The following is a 19220-nucleotide window of genomic DNA, read 5'->3' on the forward strand; positions in this document are numbered from 1 at the left end:
CCTACTTTCTCTAATACAGATACTTCAGGTGCATCTAAGTCTTCCCTGACCCGGATCATAGAATTCAGTGCTGGTGCAGGGAAGCATAGAGAAAATCAGATTCGCAGCACTGCAGACCTGAGACGAAACTCGGAATGAAGAGGACTCATATAAAAACGGGGCATAAAACAGAGGATTCATGCTGTGCTTTCAACGTTGTTTTTCCTTAACCATGGCGGCTGAAAAAAAATATTAACGTCCCAAGAAGGAGAACAACCCCTTCACACGATCCTTATATAGGATCACAAAACACCCTAATCCCTCGTACATTCAGATTCAAGGAAAACTAAACCCAAACCGATAAGACTCCTAATCCCAACTGAATTCAATACCAGACTTAATGACAAGGACTCTTGACCCAAACAAATCAGAATTCAAATGCAAAAGGACTCTTAATCCAGCACTCCACGGTTGGGTTTCAATCACAATCAACCCCCAAGATCAGCGTCTTCATCCCTATCGCACCCTAATTTTCGGGGATCTTCAATGTCCAATGCTCCATTCCCCTGTTCCGCGGTTCTTGTTGGATGGGAAGAAGGCTCTGTTCAATGGGGAAGGTCCCGTCTTGCATCAGTCCCCTCCATTTGAAAACAACTCGCCCTCAAGTTAATGTTTGAATATAGCTGCTTCTCGATCAATTCATCTATCTCCTCTAACACAATGAGAAAAGACTTCCCCTCCACTTTAGAAGCTTTGGGAGCAGTGCTTTCATTTTCTAGCACTAGTAGGATCTTTTTATCCTGTCAATGAAACAAATAGGTATTATCTCGACCCCTGTATGTGACATCTGTATCATGCTGGTAGAACATGGCATGCGTCCATGTCCACCACATCACACAAAATGTTGTCTCTGTAGTACCGCTCGATCGATAGTGGTACTCTGCAAAACTTGTCCACTCTCGTTTCCGCACCTTTTTTAATCCAACCAATCTTGTAGGGAGACGGATGCCTCTCTGCCTTCAATCCAATCGCACAAACCAATGCGGAAGAAACAATATTCTCACTGCTGCCACTGTCAATAATCACATTACTCACAGTTTTGTTGATGGTACAGCAGGTCTTGAAGATGTTGTGGTGTAGCGACTCTTCTTCACTCTTCAGGACAAATAGGATACGCCACAAAAGAAGCTAGAGGCCCCTGATCAGGCATCGTCACCACAATGTCGTCGTCGTCAGTCGGCGCCTCCTCTTGTTCTTCCTCCTCAAAAGGCACCCCCTCTTCCGCAGCTTCGACCACATTGACTGGTCGCCTCTTTGGACATTCGTTGGACCGATGCCCAATCTCTTGACACCTGTAACATTTTATGGGCATTGGCTTTTCATAGGGATTTTTGTTACCTTTCGGGGTTGCCGACTGCTTGCCGAAATTTTCATTTCCTCTGGTCGCGGACGTTGGTGGTGGTTGGCTCGAAGTGGCGGCCACATCAACGGCCTTCTGCTTTGCCATGGGGGAGTCCGAGAAAACTGTCCGATTTGTGGGCTGGTTCGCCTTCCATGCTGCCTGTGCCTCGAGTTTTAAGGCCAAACTTGTGGCTTCAGATAAGCTCCATACCGGATGTAGATCCACCTGATCTCGGATCACCAGTTTTAATTCTCCGATGTACCTTGCCACTTGCTGATTTTCCATTTCTGACAGATTGTTGCGGGCGTTAAGATGGTTGAACTCATCCGTGTACTCGGTCACCGTCCTAGGGCCTGTTTGTAATTTTGATATTGATGATATAGCAGTTGCTCATAATCAGGTGGGAGGAATCGGCCTTGCAAATGTTGCTTCATCTTGCGCCAGGTGGTGATTTGCATCTTCCCTTGCCGCAGACGGTTATGTTGCAATTGATCCCACCATGCAGATGCTCCACCTCTCAATTTGTACACGACTAACTTCACCTTCTTTTGATCTGGGATCTTCATGTAATCGAAGAATTTTTCTAGTTCGGCCAACCAATCCAAAAATCCTTCAATGTGAAGATTGCCATTGAATGCAGGGAGGTCCACTTTTAATGTGAAATCGGGGGAGCCCCTGTCACGAACGCCCCAAGGGAACCTATTTCTTATGGGTTCCGTATTCCTCCCTTGGATGCACCTTGTTCATCCGTGGACGTGGCTCATGTGCGTCATCAACGAATACCTATTCATCAGGGAGCCAGCCGTCAAAAGCCATTCCTCCAACAGGGGTAGTTCTAAATACACCCCCCCGATTGCTCAGGACACCCCCCAAAAACCAAAAAAAAAATACCCAAACTAACCTTTAGTGTAATTACCATATTGCCCTTGAAATTTTCTCAGTACACCCCCCTTCCTCCTCCTCCGTCTCCTCCTCCGTTTCGTTTTGAAAAGGAAAAAAAAAACCACCCCTCAAACCCCCCTTAAACCCCTCGATCCATTTACATCGTTTAGGCGATCTTTGAAGGAGATTTAAGCCCCATTCGAAGCATAGACAAGCAACTAGTGATTTGGGACGAAGAATCGGCCGCAAAGGTACGTGTTCCACCTTGTTTCGAAAGTTTTTTTTTTTCACGGTTCGTGCTCCGTTCGGCACTGGATCGCCGAACAAAAGGCTTCTGTTCGGCTGCATAGTGCCGAACAGAAGCCTTCTGTTCGGCAACGCTCTACCGAACAGAAGGCTTTTGTTCGGCTGCACAGTGCCGAACATAAGGCTTCTGTCCGGCACACTGCAGCCGAACAGAAGCCTTCTGTTCGGCACTCTGCAGCCGAACAGAAGCCTTCTCGTGCCAAATCGCGTGCCGTGCTGAATTTTGTGCCGAACAGATCCTCTGATTCATTAATTCTTGGTGATAAATTATTTTATATGTAGGGCTATGCTACAACCGAATCGAGTATAATTGGATCAGAATTTGTACTGGATTACACAAGCGAATTTACAACTTACGAGGTATTATAATATATTGTGCAATTTTGTATTAGTTTAGCGAGCTATTTTTACAACTGTGTACTTACATAAATTGTTTAATGTATAGATCTTCAAGAGTAGAGAGGACTTGTGTAATTGGTGTCGTGAAGCTGGGAGGCGAAATGGTTTTGTTGTTGTAATCAAATCATCCGATGCAGGTACCATTTCTAAGAAACCCAGAATTACGTTAGGTTGTGAGAGGGGTGGGACGTACCGAACCACAAAAGAAAAGCGAATAAAGACTGCCTGTGGGACAAAGAAGTGTGGATGCCCTTTTGCATTAAGAGGAAAGAAATTGGATACTGCGGATGATTGGATATTACTGGTCGTATGTGGAGTGCACAATCATCCCGCTGCAGAGAATCTGGAGGGGCACTCATATGCAGGGAGATTATCTGAGCAGGAGACGGAATTGTTAGTGGATATGTCGAAGAGTTTGGTTCGTCCAAAGGACATATTATCCACATTGAAGGAAAGAGATGCCCTCAATGTTACGACTATCAAGACTATCTACAATGTACGTCAACGGTTTAAGGTTGCAGAGAAAGCCGGGAGGTCTGAAATGCAACATCTATTAGGTAAATTATCAGAGGCTAAATATATTGAGTGGCATAGGAATTGTACTAATACGGATGTTGTGCATGACTTATTTTGGGCACACCCTGGCAGCATTGATTTGTTCCGTGCATTTCCCCGTGTGTTGATAATGGATTGCACGTACAAGACGAATAGGTATCGTCTTCCGCTCTTAGAGATTGTGGGGGTGACATCTACTGACATGACATTTTCAGTTGCTTTTGTATACTTAAATTCTGAGGGGGAAGAAAGCTATACTTGGGCATTAGAGAGATTGCGCAGTGTCATAGCTGATGATGTTTTGCCTGAGTTGATTGTTACAGATAGAGACTTGGCTTTGATGAATGCAATTCATAGAGTATTTCCTACTGCTAGACATTTATTATGTAGATGGCATATTAGTAGGAATGTTTTGGCCAAGTGCAAAAAAATTTTCGAATTGAAGGAGAAATGGGATAAATTTATTATGAGTTGGAATGTACTAGTGCTGTCCTCCACGGAAGACGAGTATAATGATCGCTGGAGTGCACTACAGAGAGAGTTCGGTACCTATCCAGATGCACTACAGTATGTGTCAGATACTTGGCTGAGCAAATACAAGGAAAGATTTGTTGCGGCGTGGACTGATACATGCAGGCACTACGGAAATGTGACGACAAATAGGTATCACAAATAAAGACTCATTTAAATTTAATTTGCCTCAATTCTTATATCTAACTTTCATTTGTTTACTAGGGTCGAGAGTGCACATGCAAAGCTCAAAAAGCAGCTTGGATCAAGCCAAGGAAGTTTCGAGTCATCTTGGACTAGAATACATGGATTGATTGAGTTGCAGCACAGCTCTGTTAAAGCCTCATTGGAGAAGAGTTTATTGGTAGTGCAGCACAACTTCAAGCCAGCTGAATTCAAAGAGTTGCGAGGTTTCATATCTATAAGTGCGTTAAATCATGTCCTCGCCCAATCGAAACGAGCCAATTCAGTTGGGTTTGATGATTCAAATTGTGGGTGCGCTATTCGACGCACACATGGTATACCATGTGCTCACCAGATTGCGCGGTACAGGGTGGAAGGTCGGCCCATTCCTCTCGACTGCATAGATCCTCATTGGAGGAAACTTGATATTCTGCCTACCCCCCCCGTGCAGCCAATTCAGTTGAGTTGTGATGCAGAGTTAGATTTGATTGCGCTACGATTCAAGAAGTTAGATGGGGCTTCTCAATTGCAGATGATCAAGAAGTTACGAGAGATTGCAAGTCCAGATAGTACACCTCTTTTAGAGCCTGCAAAACGGAAGACCGGTTCACGTGGGCGCGCTTCACTGAAGGTTGATACGTCTACTCGACGTGACCCGTCTGCGTTTGAGTTGGTTCTATCTGGACAGGATAGTTATTCACCTGGTGTTGAGAAAGTTACCATCCGCAATCCATCTACTCAGATTCAAAAGAGACGGCCCAAGCAAAAGGTAAGTACCAAATATTTATTTCCTTACAATAGGTATCACAACGTCTACGGGACGGTCCGTGCCGTGCCGGTATGTCATGTGCCGATACGGGACATGTCGGGACGTGCCGTGCCGAGATGTGCCGATACGGGACATGTCGGGACGTGCCGTGCCGAGATGTGCCGATACGGGATGTGCCGTGCCGAGATGTGCCGATACGGGATGTGCCGTGCCGAGATGTGCCGATACGGGACATGTTCTGCCATTGTTACATATTTTCTATCATTTGATATTATTTGCAGATTTTTCGTACTAGAGCCCAGTCACATACGCCCATTATCTATATTGATGCTATTCCTTCTGCCTTGAGACCATACATCCAGCATATCAAGGATGTAAAAGCTGATGGGAATTGCGGATTTAGGGCAATAGCTGACTTACTGGGATTTGGAGAAGATGACTGGGTGCGTGTTAGGAAGGATTTATTGCAAGAGTTGCAATGTCATTCGGACCACTATCGCACATTATATGGTGTGGAAGGGACGATTGCTGAGATCACTCATGCATTATCATATTATGATGATTGTCCACCATATGACAGATGGATGACTATGCCGGACATGGGTCATCTTATAGCATCCTGCTATAATGTTGTCCTATACCATCTCTCGTTGCAACAATGTCTGACCTTCCTACCTCTCCGTTCTGTGCCAGTACCTCTTCTATCCCGCAAAGATATCGCTATCGGATTCGTAAATGGAAATCATTTTGTTGAGGTACTACGTTCACAACACTTGCGAATATTTAATTTTGCTTATTTAATTTTGCTTATTTATAATTTTGTAGCTATTAATATTTTCTTATTTCTAATTTTGAAGGTGTTCTTGTTGCCGGGACATCCCGTTCCGCCAGTAGCGACCAACTGGCGAAAATATCATCTTCCTTGTGCTACCGGATGGGAAAATTCATATGAAGCACGGATTCAACAGTTCAAAGAGAGCATCTCACCTAATGTTATAATTAGCGAGACAGTAGAGTTAGATTGATTATTTATATATGTACAGGGGAACTAATAGACCTTTCTGATGTACAAGAACTTAACGGTGACAAGCTTGAGCAGATGATTAACACATTTGTTGGAAAAGAGGGCTCTGTGATGTTCTTGGTTAAGAGGTTAATCGGCTGCCCTCTCCTTGCAAGGCCAGGTCTTGCCACTGGCACCCTCTTAGGCTTTGCTGCCTTTTTTGGAGGGGAACTTTGTCCAGGGTCAGCTTTGATTGGAACAACATTTGGAGGTACCTCAGGGGGAGGTGGAGGCAGAACATCAGTCGTATCAGATTCAGGGTCAAACCCCCCACGGGACTCCATCTCCTCAGGGGGAGGTGGAGGCAAGACAGTAGAGTTAGATTGATTGTTTATATATGTACAATTTTTGAAACTCCATCATCAATATAAATCAAAAAATATCTGTCTTCGCATTGTTAGATTGATTGTTATGTGCACTGTTATATTTATGTAAAATAGAACGGGCCAGGCTTTACAAAGATTACACGTAAATGTACCAAAAATATATATTTTTCATTAATATCAAAGGCTTTACAAAGATTACAAAGGCTCCATCATCAATCCCTATGACGCCATCGTCGACGCGTGTACTGCTGTACGTCCGAATGAGAGGGTCCTGGATCCAAATGAGAGGGTGCTGTACTCGGGCCAGGCTCATCACCCAGAAGTACCTGATGCATCTGAGAAATAGCATCATATAGGTGCCCGGCACCTAGTGACGTAGCCTCTGAGGGACCCATCCGTACAATGTCGGTACTGATACCGAGTGCAGCTGCATTACGCCGCCGGTGCATGTCAGCATCATCATGACCTCCCCTAGCTCCAGAATGAGTACTCGAGCGCAGATGAGGAGGCTGAACTGCAACGTGCGTGATACGGAGATACCACTCCATGTATCCCGGTACGCTGTCTGATGGCCGGGTAACTGGGTGGCTCCTGCTCGCCTGGCTCAGCACGTGGTCCTCCCACCGCTCCCAAAGCTGATCCATATAGGAGTAATGTATCCGGTACGAGCCTGCTGTGGAACCTCTGTTGGCTCGCGTAGGGGCTAGTGGCGCTCGAGGGATGGTCTGAATACGACCAAACTGTCTAAGAACCCTTTCTGGATGATAGGGTTCTACGATATCAAGGCACTTGATGGAGCCACTAAAAAATGCGACGGGTATATATGGGCGATCTCCCCGAAGCCGATGATGGGGATCCCAAATAACCTGTAAAACAAAAGGTCCATTTCAGTTTTATACTATATCGCATATTAAATGTACTGACAAACACAAGCAAATGGTAATATGATACGTACCTCATCGATGCTCAAAAGGTCCAATGACTCACGTAGAACCACTAAATGGTCCATCGTGGTACGGGATGGAGTACCGGGCATCCAGCGGTGCACGCGGGGACTGGCATCAGTATACTCGAGCGACGGGTGAGGACTGAGTGCTGGAAAATGCTCATAAATCCATGCCTGCAGAAGCGTCATATAACCACTGATCTGTCTCACTGATGACCTCAACGCAATCCCCAACTGCCGATACAAATATGCTAAGGCAGCTGTACCCCAGGCATATGTGCTCACCCTATCCAGATCCCGCAGTAAACACAGATACGCTATAGGCACCCTGGTCCCACTCTTATCAGCAAAGAGTGTGCAGCCTAACAAAAATAACAAATAGGCTCGTGCTGCACACTCTATCCTCTGCTGCCTGTCTCTATCAGATACAGAGTGAAACTGAGTCCTCAGCCACTCCATCCTCACAGACTGACCGCGCGATGACAGTACCTCCTGACGCGCGTCTCCAGCTGACACCCCCAACAACTCCACAAGTAGCTCCTCAGCATCCCGATCACTCATCCTCTCAGGAGAAACTGATACTGAGGAACCTGCGACAGGAATCCCTAAAATGGCGGATACATCATCCAACGTGATAGTGATCTCGCCAAATGGTATATGGAAGGTGTTCGTCTCGGGCTGCCATCTCTCTACGAAGCCCGAAATCAGAATCTTATCGATGAATCGATAAGAGCACTGTACTAACTCTACGAGGCCCGACTGCCTCAATAGTGCTCTGAACCTGGTATTTGGTTGGTTTGAAGACCACCACTTCCATTCACCAACCTTGGCAGTATGGTTCATGCACTTTAGTGGAGCTCGTTCCTGTAATATAAATGTATAATTACTACTACTTTATAAAACATCAATAAACAAAATATAATGCTATAACAAATAAACAATACCTGTTGCCTCCAGATGGAAGCTGCTATATGCGTCCTGAAACTGATCAGGACGGACTCATCCTCTGGACCTCCTGGACATGGTCCAACGGACTCATCGTCTTCGCCCCTAGCGGGCATATCATCATGCTCTGACTCAGGAGAGTCCGATGGCATATGAGCAGGCTCGGGAGAAGCAATCCTAGCACGACGTCTCCTAGCTGACGCCGTAGGTCTAACTCTGGCGGGACGGGGATCCATGTCTGAAAATATAGAAATTCAATGTTAGGCTATATCAAAGAAAATAATTCAATTGCATACATAAATGTTCGGCACAAAATTCAGCACGGCACGCACCAGAAGCCTTCTGTTCGGCTGCACAGTGCCGAACAGAAGGGTTCTGTTCGGCTGCACAGAGCCGAACAGAAGGCTTCTGTTCGGCTGCTCAGAGCCGGACAGAACCATTCTGTTCGGCACTGTGCAGCCGAACAGAAGGCTTCTGTTCGGCACCGTGCAGCCGAACAGAAGGCTTCTGTTCGGTTGAGTGTTGCCGAACAGAGGGCTTCTGTTCGGCACTGTTCAGCCGAACAGAACCCTTCTGTTCGGCGATCCAGTGCCGAACGGAGCACTGGAGGCGGGGGGGCGGGGAGCTACCTCGACGTGGTCGTGGAGGCGCCGGCGAGGTGCTCGTTGCTCGGGAGATGGCTGGGGAGGTGGTTCCGGGAGAATGCCGGCGACGAGAGGGAGAAGGGGAGAATGCCGGCGACGAGAGGGAGAAGGGGGAACGGGGGGGTTTTGGGCGAGGGAGAAGGGGGAGACGGAGGGGGTTTGGCCGCCGGCGAGGTGCTTGAGGTTCTTGAGGCGAAGTTTTTTGGGGGGAAGGGAGAAGCCGGCTGGAGTGGAGTTTTGGAGGGGAAGAGCGGGGTTGGGGGGGGGGGTTTGGGGGGTGTAGAGAGCAATTTAGGTGAGGGGGTGGGGAGGGTGAAGGGTAATTTAGGATTTTTAATTTTTTAGGGGTGTCCTTAGCAAATGGGGGGGTGTAGAGAGTATTTAATTTTTTTTTAATTTTTGGGGGGTGTCCTGAGCAATCGGGGGGGTGTATTTAGAACTACCCCTCCAACAGGGGGTCTTCGGTCGAGTCCATGGAGCCTATGGCCAGCTTGGTCTCGATTCCTCCATGGATGCTGCCTCCCGAACCCTTCATCTGGCGCTCCTTCATCCGGATGGCGATGGTTGAAGGCCCTTCGGTCCCTTTCGTCCCCATAGAAGCCGTAATCTCCTGGTTGCAAACGCGGTCACCAAACGCTCCGTAGACTGTGTTATCCTCCTCTTTGTCGGAAGACTCCAAAGGAACTTGCTGGCAACGCCAGCGAGGTGGCTCTCGCGCCAGTGCCCGTGGACCGTGAGGGAGATCCTCATGAGCTTGCACGCGCTCTCGGTTGGGATCCATGGTATTTTCAATCCGCATGGCTTGGAGAGTTTGCTGGATATCACGCACGGCTCTCTCCAAACCGCGGATCGCTGCCCAAAGGGCTGGCACCCCATGATCGCCGTCGCCAGGTGGACGCTAGCAGCACTATCATTCACCATCGAAGTCAGATAACCTCGCTCTGATACCAAATGGTACGGGGAAGCATAGAGAAAATCAGATTCGCAGCACTGCAGATCTGAGACGAAACTCGGAATGAAGAGGACGCTGCAAATCCAACAAGTAAGCCTCTGTTTCAACCAAAGAACAGGGCACATAACAGAGGATTCACGCTGTGCTTTCAACGTTGTTTTTCCTTAACCATGGCGGCTGAAAAAAAATATTAACATCCCAAGATGGAGAACAACCCCTTCACACGATCCTTATATAGGATCCCAAAACACCATAATCCCTCGTACATTCGGATTCAAGGAAAACTAAACCCAAACCAATAAGACTCCTAATCCCAACTTAATCCAATACCAGACTTAATGACAAGGACTCTTGACCCAAACAAAACAGAATTCAAATGCAAAAGGACTCTTAATCCAGCACTCCACCGTTGGGTTTCAATCACGATCAACCCCCAGGATCAGCGTCTTCATCCCTATCGCACCCTGATTTTCGGGGATCTTCAACGTCCAATGCTCCATTCCCCTGTTCCGCGGTTCTTGTTGGATGGGAAGAAGGCTCTGTTCGATGGGGGAGGACCCGTCCTGCATCAAGTGCTTCCTATCATATGACTTTATATGAATCTTTTCCCAGTATTTCTGCATCATCTCCTTTTCAACCTCCTACTGTTACTACTGATGGTATCCTAAGACGACCGTTTTAGCAAGGTGACCTCAAAACCGCCCACTTTACTCCCTCCATCTACATATGCCCAACTTATATGTTGATTTACTATTTGGTAGTCAGCTTACTAATCATGAATGTCTTATTTCATTTGATGTCACATCTTGTTATGTGCAAGATTAGCAAATCCAGTAGTCTGATTAGTTTTGGCAATCGCTTAGCGGAGTATATTTGATGGACTGTTTCGATGTGCCTACCTCTTTGGTCACATATTACAGACATTTCCTCTGCCCTTAGCTTTGAGTCTTGGCATCATCGCATTGGCTATCTCTGTGATTCATCTTACTGCCCTTATTCATACTGAAGGTTTAGATCCTGCATCTAGTCTAGATATGCCATATTGCAAAGGTTGTGTCTTAGGAAAACATGCAAAACTTCCTTTTCAATCTAGTAACTCTATTTCTGCTTTTGAAATGGTTGAAAAAGATACTATATTACTTTTATTAATGATTACTCTATTTTTACATGGATTTATTTGCTGCATTCTTGCTCATTGCTATGCCAGATTTACAAATATTTTATTGCTATTGTTCCCGCTCATTTCCTTTATGCCATTAAGATCCTCCTCCCAATTCTGGTCGTTTGTATTTATCTCATGACTTTCTGACTTCTTAGCTTCTGGAGGGACTCTTCCTTGCTCTCTTATTATGGTGCTCCAAAAAAATTGGTATAGCTAAGCAAAAACATCCTTACATTATCGAGACAGCTCATTCTGTTTTGCTTCTGGTCCTCCTCATTTTCTGGGCTAACACTGCTCAGATTGTCTATCTCATCAATATTCAGTGTACTTTGTTCTTCGTAACCTTAATCGTAGTGAGTCCTCCAAGATGTGATAATCTGAGTTTTCTGTTATAGTTGCTTTGTTCTTCTCTTTTCCTTTGAATGCACCAAACTCTCTCTCCTCAATCTACTCGATGTGTTTTCCTAGGTTATAATCTCGATCTGTTATGGTTCGGTGCATGCATATCTTTTGTGATGTTATTTCTCATGAGAATATTTCTTATCATTCTTCCTCATCGGCAGTCTCTGGTCTTATTCTAGTGCTCAACATTGTCGTTCTGGATCTTCTGATTGTAGATTCATCCATGTCTACACCAAGCTCCCATGTTCCATGCTTCCCTGAGCCGCCGAACTATCCTTCTCCCTTAGCAACCCGGGCCTTGGCATCAGATACCACTCCTACTTGTTTATGATACTCCTAACAAGTTATTAGCTTGCAATATTCACCTAGTGGTCGCTCTCCCTCCTGAGCATCGTTATCCCTAGCATCTTTCTTGAGCTGCAGCTAAGCCCTTCTCTATGTCTCCCTCCTGGCTACTAAGTGTTTTTTACTAGATTTTAGACTTTGAATTTGCCATTAACACGTATAAGGAGCCTAGGGTTTTCAACAAGGCTATTGATACTCTTGAGTGGCACACAATGGCCTAAAGAGTTTGCTACTCTTGAGGGCATTGACACTAGGGACCTTGTACTATTGCTTCTTAGCTATAACAACTTAAAACCTCATCTAGTCGGGTCCTATATAAGTATCCAAGATCTACTCAATGCATAACTAATGTTGAATTAAATACATGCCTGTATGGGTCCTCACATACACCCTCTGTTTAAGCTCAATCTAGGATGTTATCCAAAAAAGTTAGTCGGAAGGTGTTATAATAAATCTGTTAGAATATGCGGCCATATCACACGAACACAGATGATAGGTTTGGGGCGTGACACAGCCAAAGTTTCTATTTCTCTAGCAGATTTATTATTATAAGGCTCGTTTAGTAGCTCAGAGTTTTAGCAAGAGCATAGGAATGACTTCAGGAGACTTTTTGCACTGGTGGCTCATATGACTATTGTAAAGATTTATTTCTGTAATTGCTATTGATCACTTAATGCTTTACCAGCTTGCTATGAAGAATGTGTTTCTTTTTTTTTTGCTACGATGGGTAATTCATACAACACGTGTACAGATACACCCAATAAAGTCGGAAAATAGAATATCACAGAGCTTCTGAGGAAGCTCTCCATCCCCAGCCCTATTGGCTTCTCTAAACACATGCTTAGCCTGGACAACCCCTCTATCTTTCATCATCATCCAGATGTCACGAAGCAATGGATGGTCACCAGTAGCAACTCTCAGACCCCTCTGGATCCAACTGATGATCATAACCGAGAGTCACCCTCCAAGATGACTGAACTAGCTAATAACACACGCTGCGCATGTCGAACACCCGCTGAGAATGTGTTTCTTCATGGTGATATCCATGAGGGGCTCTATATAGTACCATTACTTCAGGTTTCCCATCCTTCACTACGCATTTGTCTTGTTCGGTTTCTTTGAGGCTCCTCATGCACTTTTTGAGTGATTCGGTTGCACTGTCATAGGTGCAAGTTTTACTTAGGATCCCCATGATCTTGCCATGTTCGCCTGATTTACTTATAGAGGCTATACTAATCTTTTATTATATGTTGGTGACAGGATTATATCTATTCACATTGCATGTCAAGCAAAATCTTAGTCGACAATTTCAATAATCCATCATGGACCACTGCATTACTTCTTAAGACTTTCAAAATCTATTCACATTGCCATTTCATGCTTGAGAGCATCTTCGTCGGTGCTCATAGTGGGATGCATTTGACTGGTCAGATCGTTGCCGAAGGTGCTCAGATCAAGCAAAGAAAGAATGTGGGATGTGCCCTTGTTTTCCACAAGTTCAAAGGTTCGGACTCTTTCTCTAGCATCAATTTGTTGCCACTGTGAATCGGCCTTCTCTAGGCACCAAGCAAATGAAGCATTAGTACTGGAGGGCTCGACGATCAACTGTTGGGACCATGCTGGGTTGAGTTCTAATGCGGGTGGCATTTGCCAAGTTGTTGGTCCGCGACTATGCTTCAACCTGAAACAATACAGACAATGAAATCCTCTTGTTGGGACGTGTCCAACAGGGGACCCTCCGATTCCTTGGTCAAGATGATACTCAGGGAACATGAGGAGGTTCTCCATGGTTTGTTTGGGTAACCGAGCACTTATCTGAAACATCCTCTAAAGAGTTGGTTGTATAGGTGAAAGCGAGAGCCTATCACCGTGGAGTTCGGGCATATGGATCGGCCAGGTTTAGTAGGCCAGGATTGGTAGGCTAGAATCGCCCCCTACCTGGTAGGTTGGTGTGATTTCGAACATAGTCTCGAATCTCAGCTAGGGTTTCGCCAGCTGTGAGGAGAATTTGAAATTTTAGCCGCGTGCTTTCGGATGTACCAAGTAGCTTGCCCTGACTGGTGGCGCCCTGGCTTTGTAGCAAGCTTTGGTTGGGTGGCTTTTTGGTGAGCTGTGGTCAGTCTTAATGCACATCACATATCATATGCTGGCTTTCTTGTATTGTCTTGCTCAAAACATGCAATGTTGAGACTACATTAAAGCTCAATCATCACTTATGGCCTAACTTTGGTACTTCTCTTCCAGATCCTTCTTAGTATCACCTTCTCATGGCTAGCCTTATTGACCTCATTGTCTCCAAGCTAGATATTGTTTATGTTGTTCATTACAAGAAGTTTGTATTTTCCCTAACATCAGTTCATTTTGTGCATCTTATACCTTCGTTATCTTCATGTTACTAACTCACGTTCACCATTCCCTAGCTCTTCTAGCTTATAGCTTACAGCTCTTCTACCTTCTCTAATGTGACTTGGGCTACTAATCAAGTAGATTGGAACTACATTATTTTCCATATTTCTTGGTTCTTCCCTCATTTCTTGGAAGTCCAAGATAACAAACAACTCTCTTTCTTTTTGAACGAAAGATGAGTTGCATGCTATGGCAATGACTATTGTTGAGATTATATAGCTTCATTGGCTTCTTGTAGATATATGTTGTGAGGACCTGTGCGGGCGTGTGTTTAGTCCCACATCGGTTATTCGCTGGGTAGATCTTGGGTACTTATACAGGATCAAGGAACCCAAATAATATCTTCCGGCTAGCCATTTTGGATGAGATCTTGGGTTGTTACAAATGGTATCAGAGTAGACCCGGCTCATAACTTATGTGGACTAGGAGACACTGCAGCACGGATTCATTAGGGTTGACCACGGACCGATTGTGGTATTTGTGATTAGATTTGAATGGATTTGAACCCTTAGCCTGACGAGGACGTCAGGGTTTGAACGGAGGGAATATGTGAGGACCCGTGCGGGCGTGTGTTTAGTCCCACATCGGTTATTCACTGGGTAGATCTTGGGTACTTATACAGGATCAAGAAACCCAAATAATACCTTCCGACTAGCCATTTTGGGTGAGGTCCTAGGTTGTTACATATGTGTTATTATTTCTACTAGAAAAAGTGACAATCGTGGTTTAGGCTCCATTCCTCAAGGTCTTACACAAGTTCTCTCCCCTTCCCCACCCCAATCCCCATAGCTATGTCCCACTAATCTCATTGGTATGTCTACATTGTATTAAGTAGAGATATTATCTTGCTTAGGTAAAAAGAGTCTATTTATTGACAAGGTAAAACATTAAAAAAGGATCTTACAAGCTAGGCTCACCTATGGGACATGAAAAAAGTGACAATGGAAGTGAAGCCAGAAGTTGAATCTCCAATTGGTAGCCAATTTGGATGTCTCACCGAATAAGTCAAATCAGGCCAAAATTGAGCTTATCTTTCTCTTCGGCACTCCTGTCCATCTCCAGCTTATTTCTTAGACTCACAATCCAAAAACTTAAGCTTTTGCTTTGTGAATCTAAGACAGGTGGTATTAGAGCCAATCTCGTATAACCCTTATCAGTAATGTGGTCCTTCACTGGGATACAAGTTATCGAGCCTCCTTCTCGAGAACTAGCCAATGCATGATGAGGCCCACATCGACTGACTAGATGGGTGCCATATCGCTTATAAGCTCGGGCTGGTCGTCTTCATCTAATAACTTGAGCTATTAGGCTATGAGTCCATGACACATCGCTAACAATGCTATATTCCTTTGGTCAAGCTCCTATAAGACCTCCTTTCCTATTCCTATTTATCATTTCCTCATTGAGCTTAGACTTTCAAAATCCTCCAAATCTATCATGGTTAGGTAACAAAAAATTAATATCATGGTTGATAGCACAAGCCTAACTCATGAACTTGATCTTCATAGATCAAGCTACATTCATTTCAAGCTTGAATCCAGCTTCGTGCAAGCTTGATTTCAAGCTAGAATTAATGTTTCATTGATTTAAGGAATGAAAAATGTACTTTTTGAAGCTACAATCCAAAGGTTTTCTATTTATCTAATACATAATATATATATATATATAATAGTATACATATATTTGACCATTATCGAGCGACATGTGATTGAACATTATCTAATATTTTTGTTTGGATTGGAATTATGAGGTTGTATGCTGATTCAATCTGAGTTTATTTAGTTATGATCTGACCTTAATTGCCATTATCTCGAGGCAAGTAGATCCCTTCATTGGATAGCCCATGAGATAGGGTATTTTAATACTTAGGCCCTGTTTGGAGGAGCTGTTAGTAGTAGAGCTTTTGGAAGTAGAGCTGTTGGAAGTAGAGTAGTCTGAAGCAGAGCGTTTATAAAAAGCTGTTTGTTGTTTGATAACTACATTTCTAAAGTGCTGTGACACTTTAACATGTATTTGGTAAACAAGCTGAGAAAGTACTTTTGTGCGACAAAATGACCATAAAGGATATTACCAGTATTATACAACAGAGCATAATAAAATATAATACGTATTAATACATAAATATATGATATAATATAATATTAATATAATGTAATATAATATTATTATAATATAGTACTATAATATTATGTATTATAGAATAATAATTTAATATAATATTAAATTATTAACATAACATATCAATGTACTATGATATAATGTAATATAATATTATATTTATAGTGTAATATAATAATAAATATATAAAATATTATAATTATTAGTGTAAATTAATTTTTCATCCTTTCAATGACCATTTATCTCTCTAATAAATTTTTTAGCTAGGTGATAAAATTGGTTAAATAATTACTGATATTTCTATTTATTTATTTATTTAGATCAGATTATTTACTACTCACTCATTATTTTTTTATTTTTTTATTTAGTTATTTATTTATTTATTTATTATTTTATTTTATTGAAATATAGAAGGGTCGTCAGCCATGGGTGGTGGCCGGCATGGTGGCTGCCACCGTGGGCAGCCACGAGCTCCCAAAACAAAAAAAAAAAAGAAAAAAAAAAGAAGAGAAAGAAGGAACAAAGGCAGCGGCGTTATTTGCTGGACGTGTGTTTAGTCCCACATCAGTTATTTGCTGGGTAGATCTTGTACTCTTATACAGGATCAAGGAATCCAAATAATACCTTCTGGCAAACCATTTTGGGTGAGGTCCTGTGATGTTACAATGGCTGATTTATTTACTTCTATGAACCTCATATTTCCAGTCATCCAATCGTACTAGTAATCTCTAATTCTTTATGACAGCGATGTCAATTAAAGCAAAATAAGTCTATTCATGTACAAGCAAGGTCGAATAATAATCCAAGTCATCCATTTTATTGCAGCCTGTCCATATTTTTTTTCCCATGGAAGTCCAATGGATTCCACCTTTTTAATCCTATTCACTAGGCTTTGGTTCCGTAACACAAAATTCAGATTTAAAACATACTAGATGAACGGAAGCCACATTCTTTGAACAGACTAATTCAAGGCTTACCTCCTGACCTTGGACTCATTCCAATACTTAGTTAGACATGATTATAATAACTTGATGACAGGTGAAAGGTCTCATTTATCGCTTGTGTGTAATTAATCTGTAGGCTTATGAATGCTACATTAATGATGCACTACATTGCCAGAACTTTGGAACTGATTTACCAGCTCTCTTCTTGTCTGCAATTCCTGTTTCTTCCCCCCAACCTAATCTGCAAAAATAATTCTTCTATCGTAAGCTGCCATGTCCAACATAATTCAGATCCAGGCCCCAACATACGGGAACCTTATCACTGTTCTTAGCATCGATGGAGGAGGGATTAGAGGAATTATTCCTGCTACGATCCTTGCCTTCTTGGAGTCACAGCTTCAGGTATTCGATCGTCCTGCTACTATATTTTATGGATCAACAACTCTGCCATGCTGATTAAGTTCATAAGGTATATGTGTACTGTGGGTTAAATTGGTCTCTATATTCTACCTTCATGACCTATGTTAGGTAGTTTGGTTGGCAACTTGTTCAGCCTTACAAACACGTAACAATTAATGAATAAAGTCTTTGTTATGTTGATCAGAAGAAACCAGCTTTCTACAATTTTTTCTAGGTTCTTATATGAATCAACTCTTCGATTTAAGTCTTTCTTGGTTGCAGTTTTTGATCATCATGAAGTAGAAACCAAGTTTCCATTACAACTACAATGCATGATAGGTTTTGAAATTAGTATGGATCTCCATGATAACTTTTAATTTCAGTATGCAATCACATGATGAAGAAAACTACTCTCAAGGTTTGCCATGCATTGCAAGAGATCCTGTAATTTTTTCAGGAGAACATTTTTTCGGAGCAAAATATGTTCTTTTGAGCAAATTTACATTGCATCTATATTCTCTCTCAAAGACTGCTCGCTTCCCCTAAAAGGAAAAAATAGCTTTTTCTTTAGCAAAAGGTGGTAATCTTTCTCAAGATGTTGGCACCTCTCACTTGGCTACAAGATCATGTGCGAAACATCGTTTTAACTTGTGGAGTTTGATCTGGTTAACGTACGCTATGGATGGATTGCTTTCAAAATACGCAACTTAACTAAGTGAATGAAACTTTTCATATTATATCTGGAAAACTTTTCTACAGCCTAGGTAGCCAAGGGCATGGTGGACACCTGCCTTGTCTCTCATCTTGGAAACAGAGAACACTCTCTTGGAAGTAGAGAACCTTGCATTGGAGTGCCCAACATACTGGGTTTAGAGATTGTGCAAGAGCCGTCGATTCCTAATGAGATGACTGATACCGTGGCTATCCAAGCATGCATAGCTCACCACAAATTAAGGATAAGCATCCAAGCATGGTTGAAAAAAAAAAAAAAAAAAAGAGAGGTGGAAATAGAGGTTAGGTAACCCATTTTTGTAAGAATCAATAAAATGAAAAAAAGGCTTAAAGTCCTACCTTCGAGATTTCTCCATCTTCTAGTTTTTTTTTGAGAGATTCGGGTTGAGTGGATTGAAGAAAATCTTTTTTCTTCTCGATTGGATCATTACAAATAAGTTTATGTTCCACATCTCGATAATAACTTTAACATAAAGTTGTGTTAAGTTATGTTATTTAAACTAGTCTTAATTGAAAACATAATCATTGGATCTAACCTTTTTTTAAAAAAAGGAACTTGACAAGATAACTAATTAATAATAAAAATTAAATATGGGTACCTACGCAACAACCCAAATAAGATCGGCCCTGATCGGGTGACCGAGAACCTGATATTAATGATCCAAGCTATTGAATGTAATCTATTATCTTTAAACTGTTTATTGCTAGAAATTTATATGACTTGAGATTCTTAGCTTATACATCACATACATATCTAATTGTGAGGATCCGAGAAACTCAAATAATATCTTCTCGCTAGCCTTTTTGGGTGAGGTAATGAGTTGTGACAAATGGTATTAGAGCCAACCCAG

At 42.9% G+C, this 19220-nt stretch overlaps 1 protein-coding gene across 1 annotated transcript; it reads left to right on the top strand.

Annotated features, from left to right (window-relative positions):
* The first annotated feature begins 2210 nt into the window (after window positions 1-2210).
* Window positions 2211-8271, top strand: LOC148700562 (PKS-NRPS hybrid synthetase cheA-like). The gene is made up of 6 exons (XM_089924329.1): window positions 2211-2514; window positions 2852-2929; window positions 3015-4186; window positions 4259-4985; window positions 5267-5740; window positions 5843-8271. The coding sequence occupies exons 3-6, from the start codon at window positions 3372-3374 to the stop codon at window positions 6008-6010; spliced, it is 2184 nt and encodes a 727-aa protein (XP_089780455.1). The 5' UTR covers window positions 2211-2514; window positions 2852-2929; window positions 3015-3371; the 3' UTR covers window positions 6011-8271.
* Window positions 8272-19220: the final 10949 nt, after the last annotated feature.

This window comes from Phoenix dactylifera, chromosome 7 (genome assembly GCF_051530095.1).
Source record: "Phoenix dactylifera cultivar Ajwa chromosome 7, Ajwa_hap1_PhDact_Kaust_v1.1, whole genome shotgun sequence".
NCBI classification, from domain to species: domain Eukaryota; kingdom Viridiplantae; phylum Streptophyta; class Magnoliopsida; order Arecales; family Arecaceae; genus Phoenix; species Phoenix dactylifera.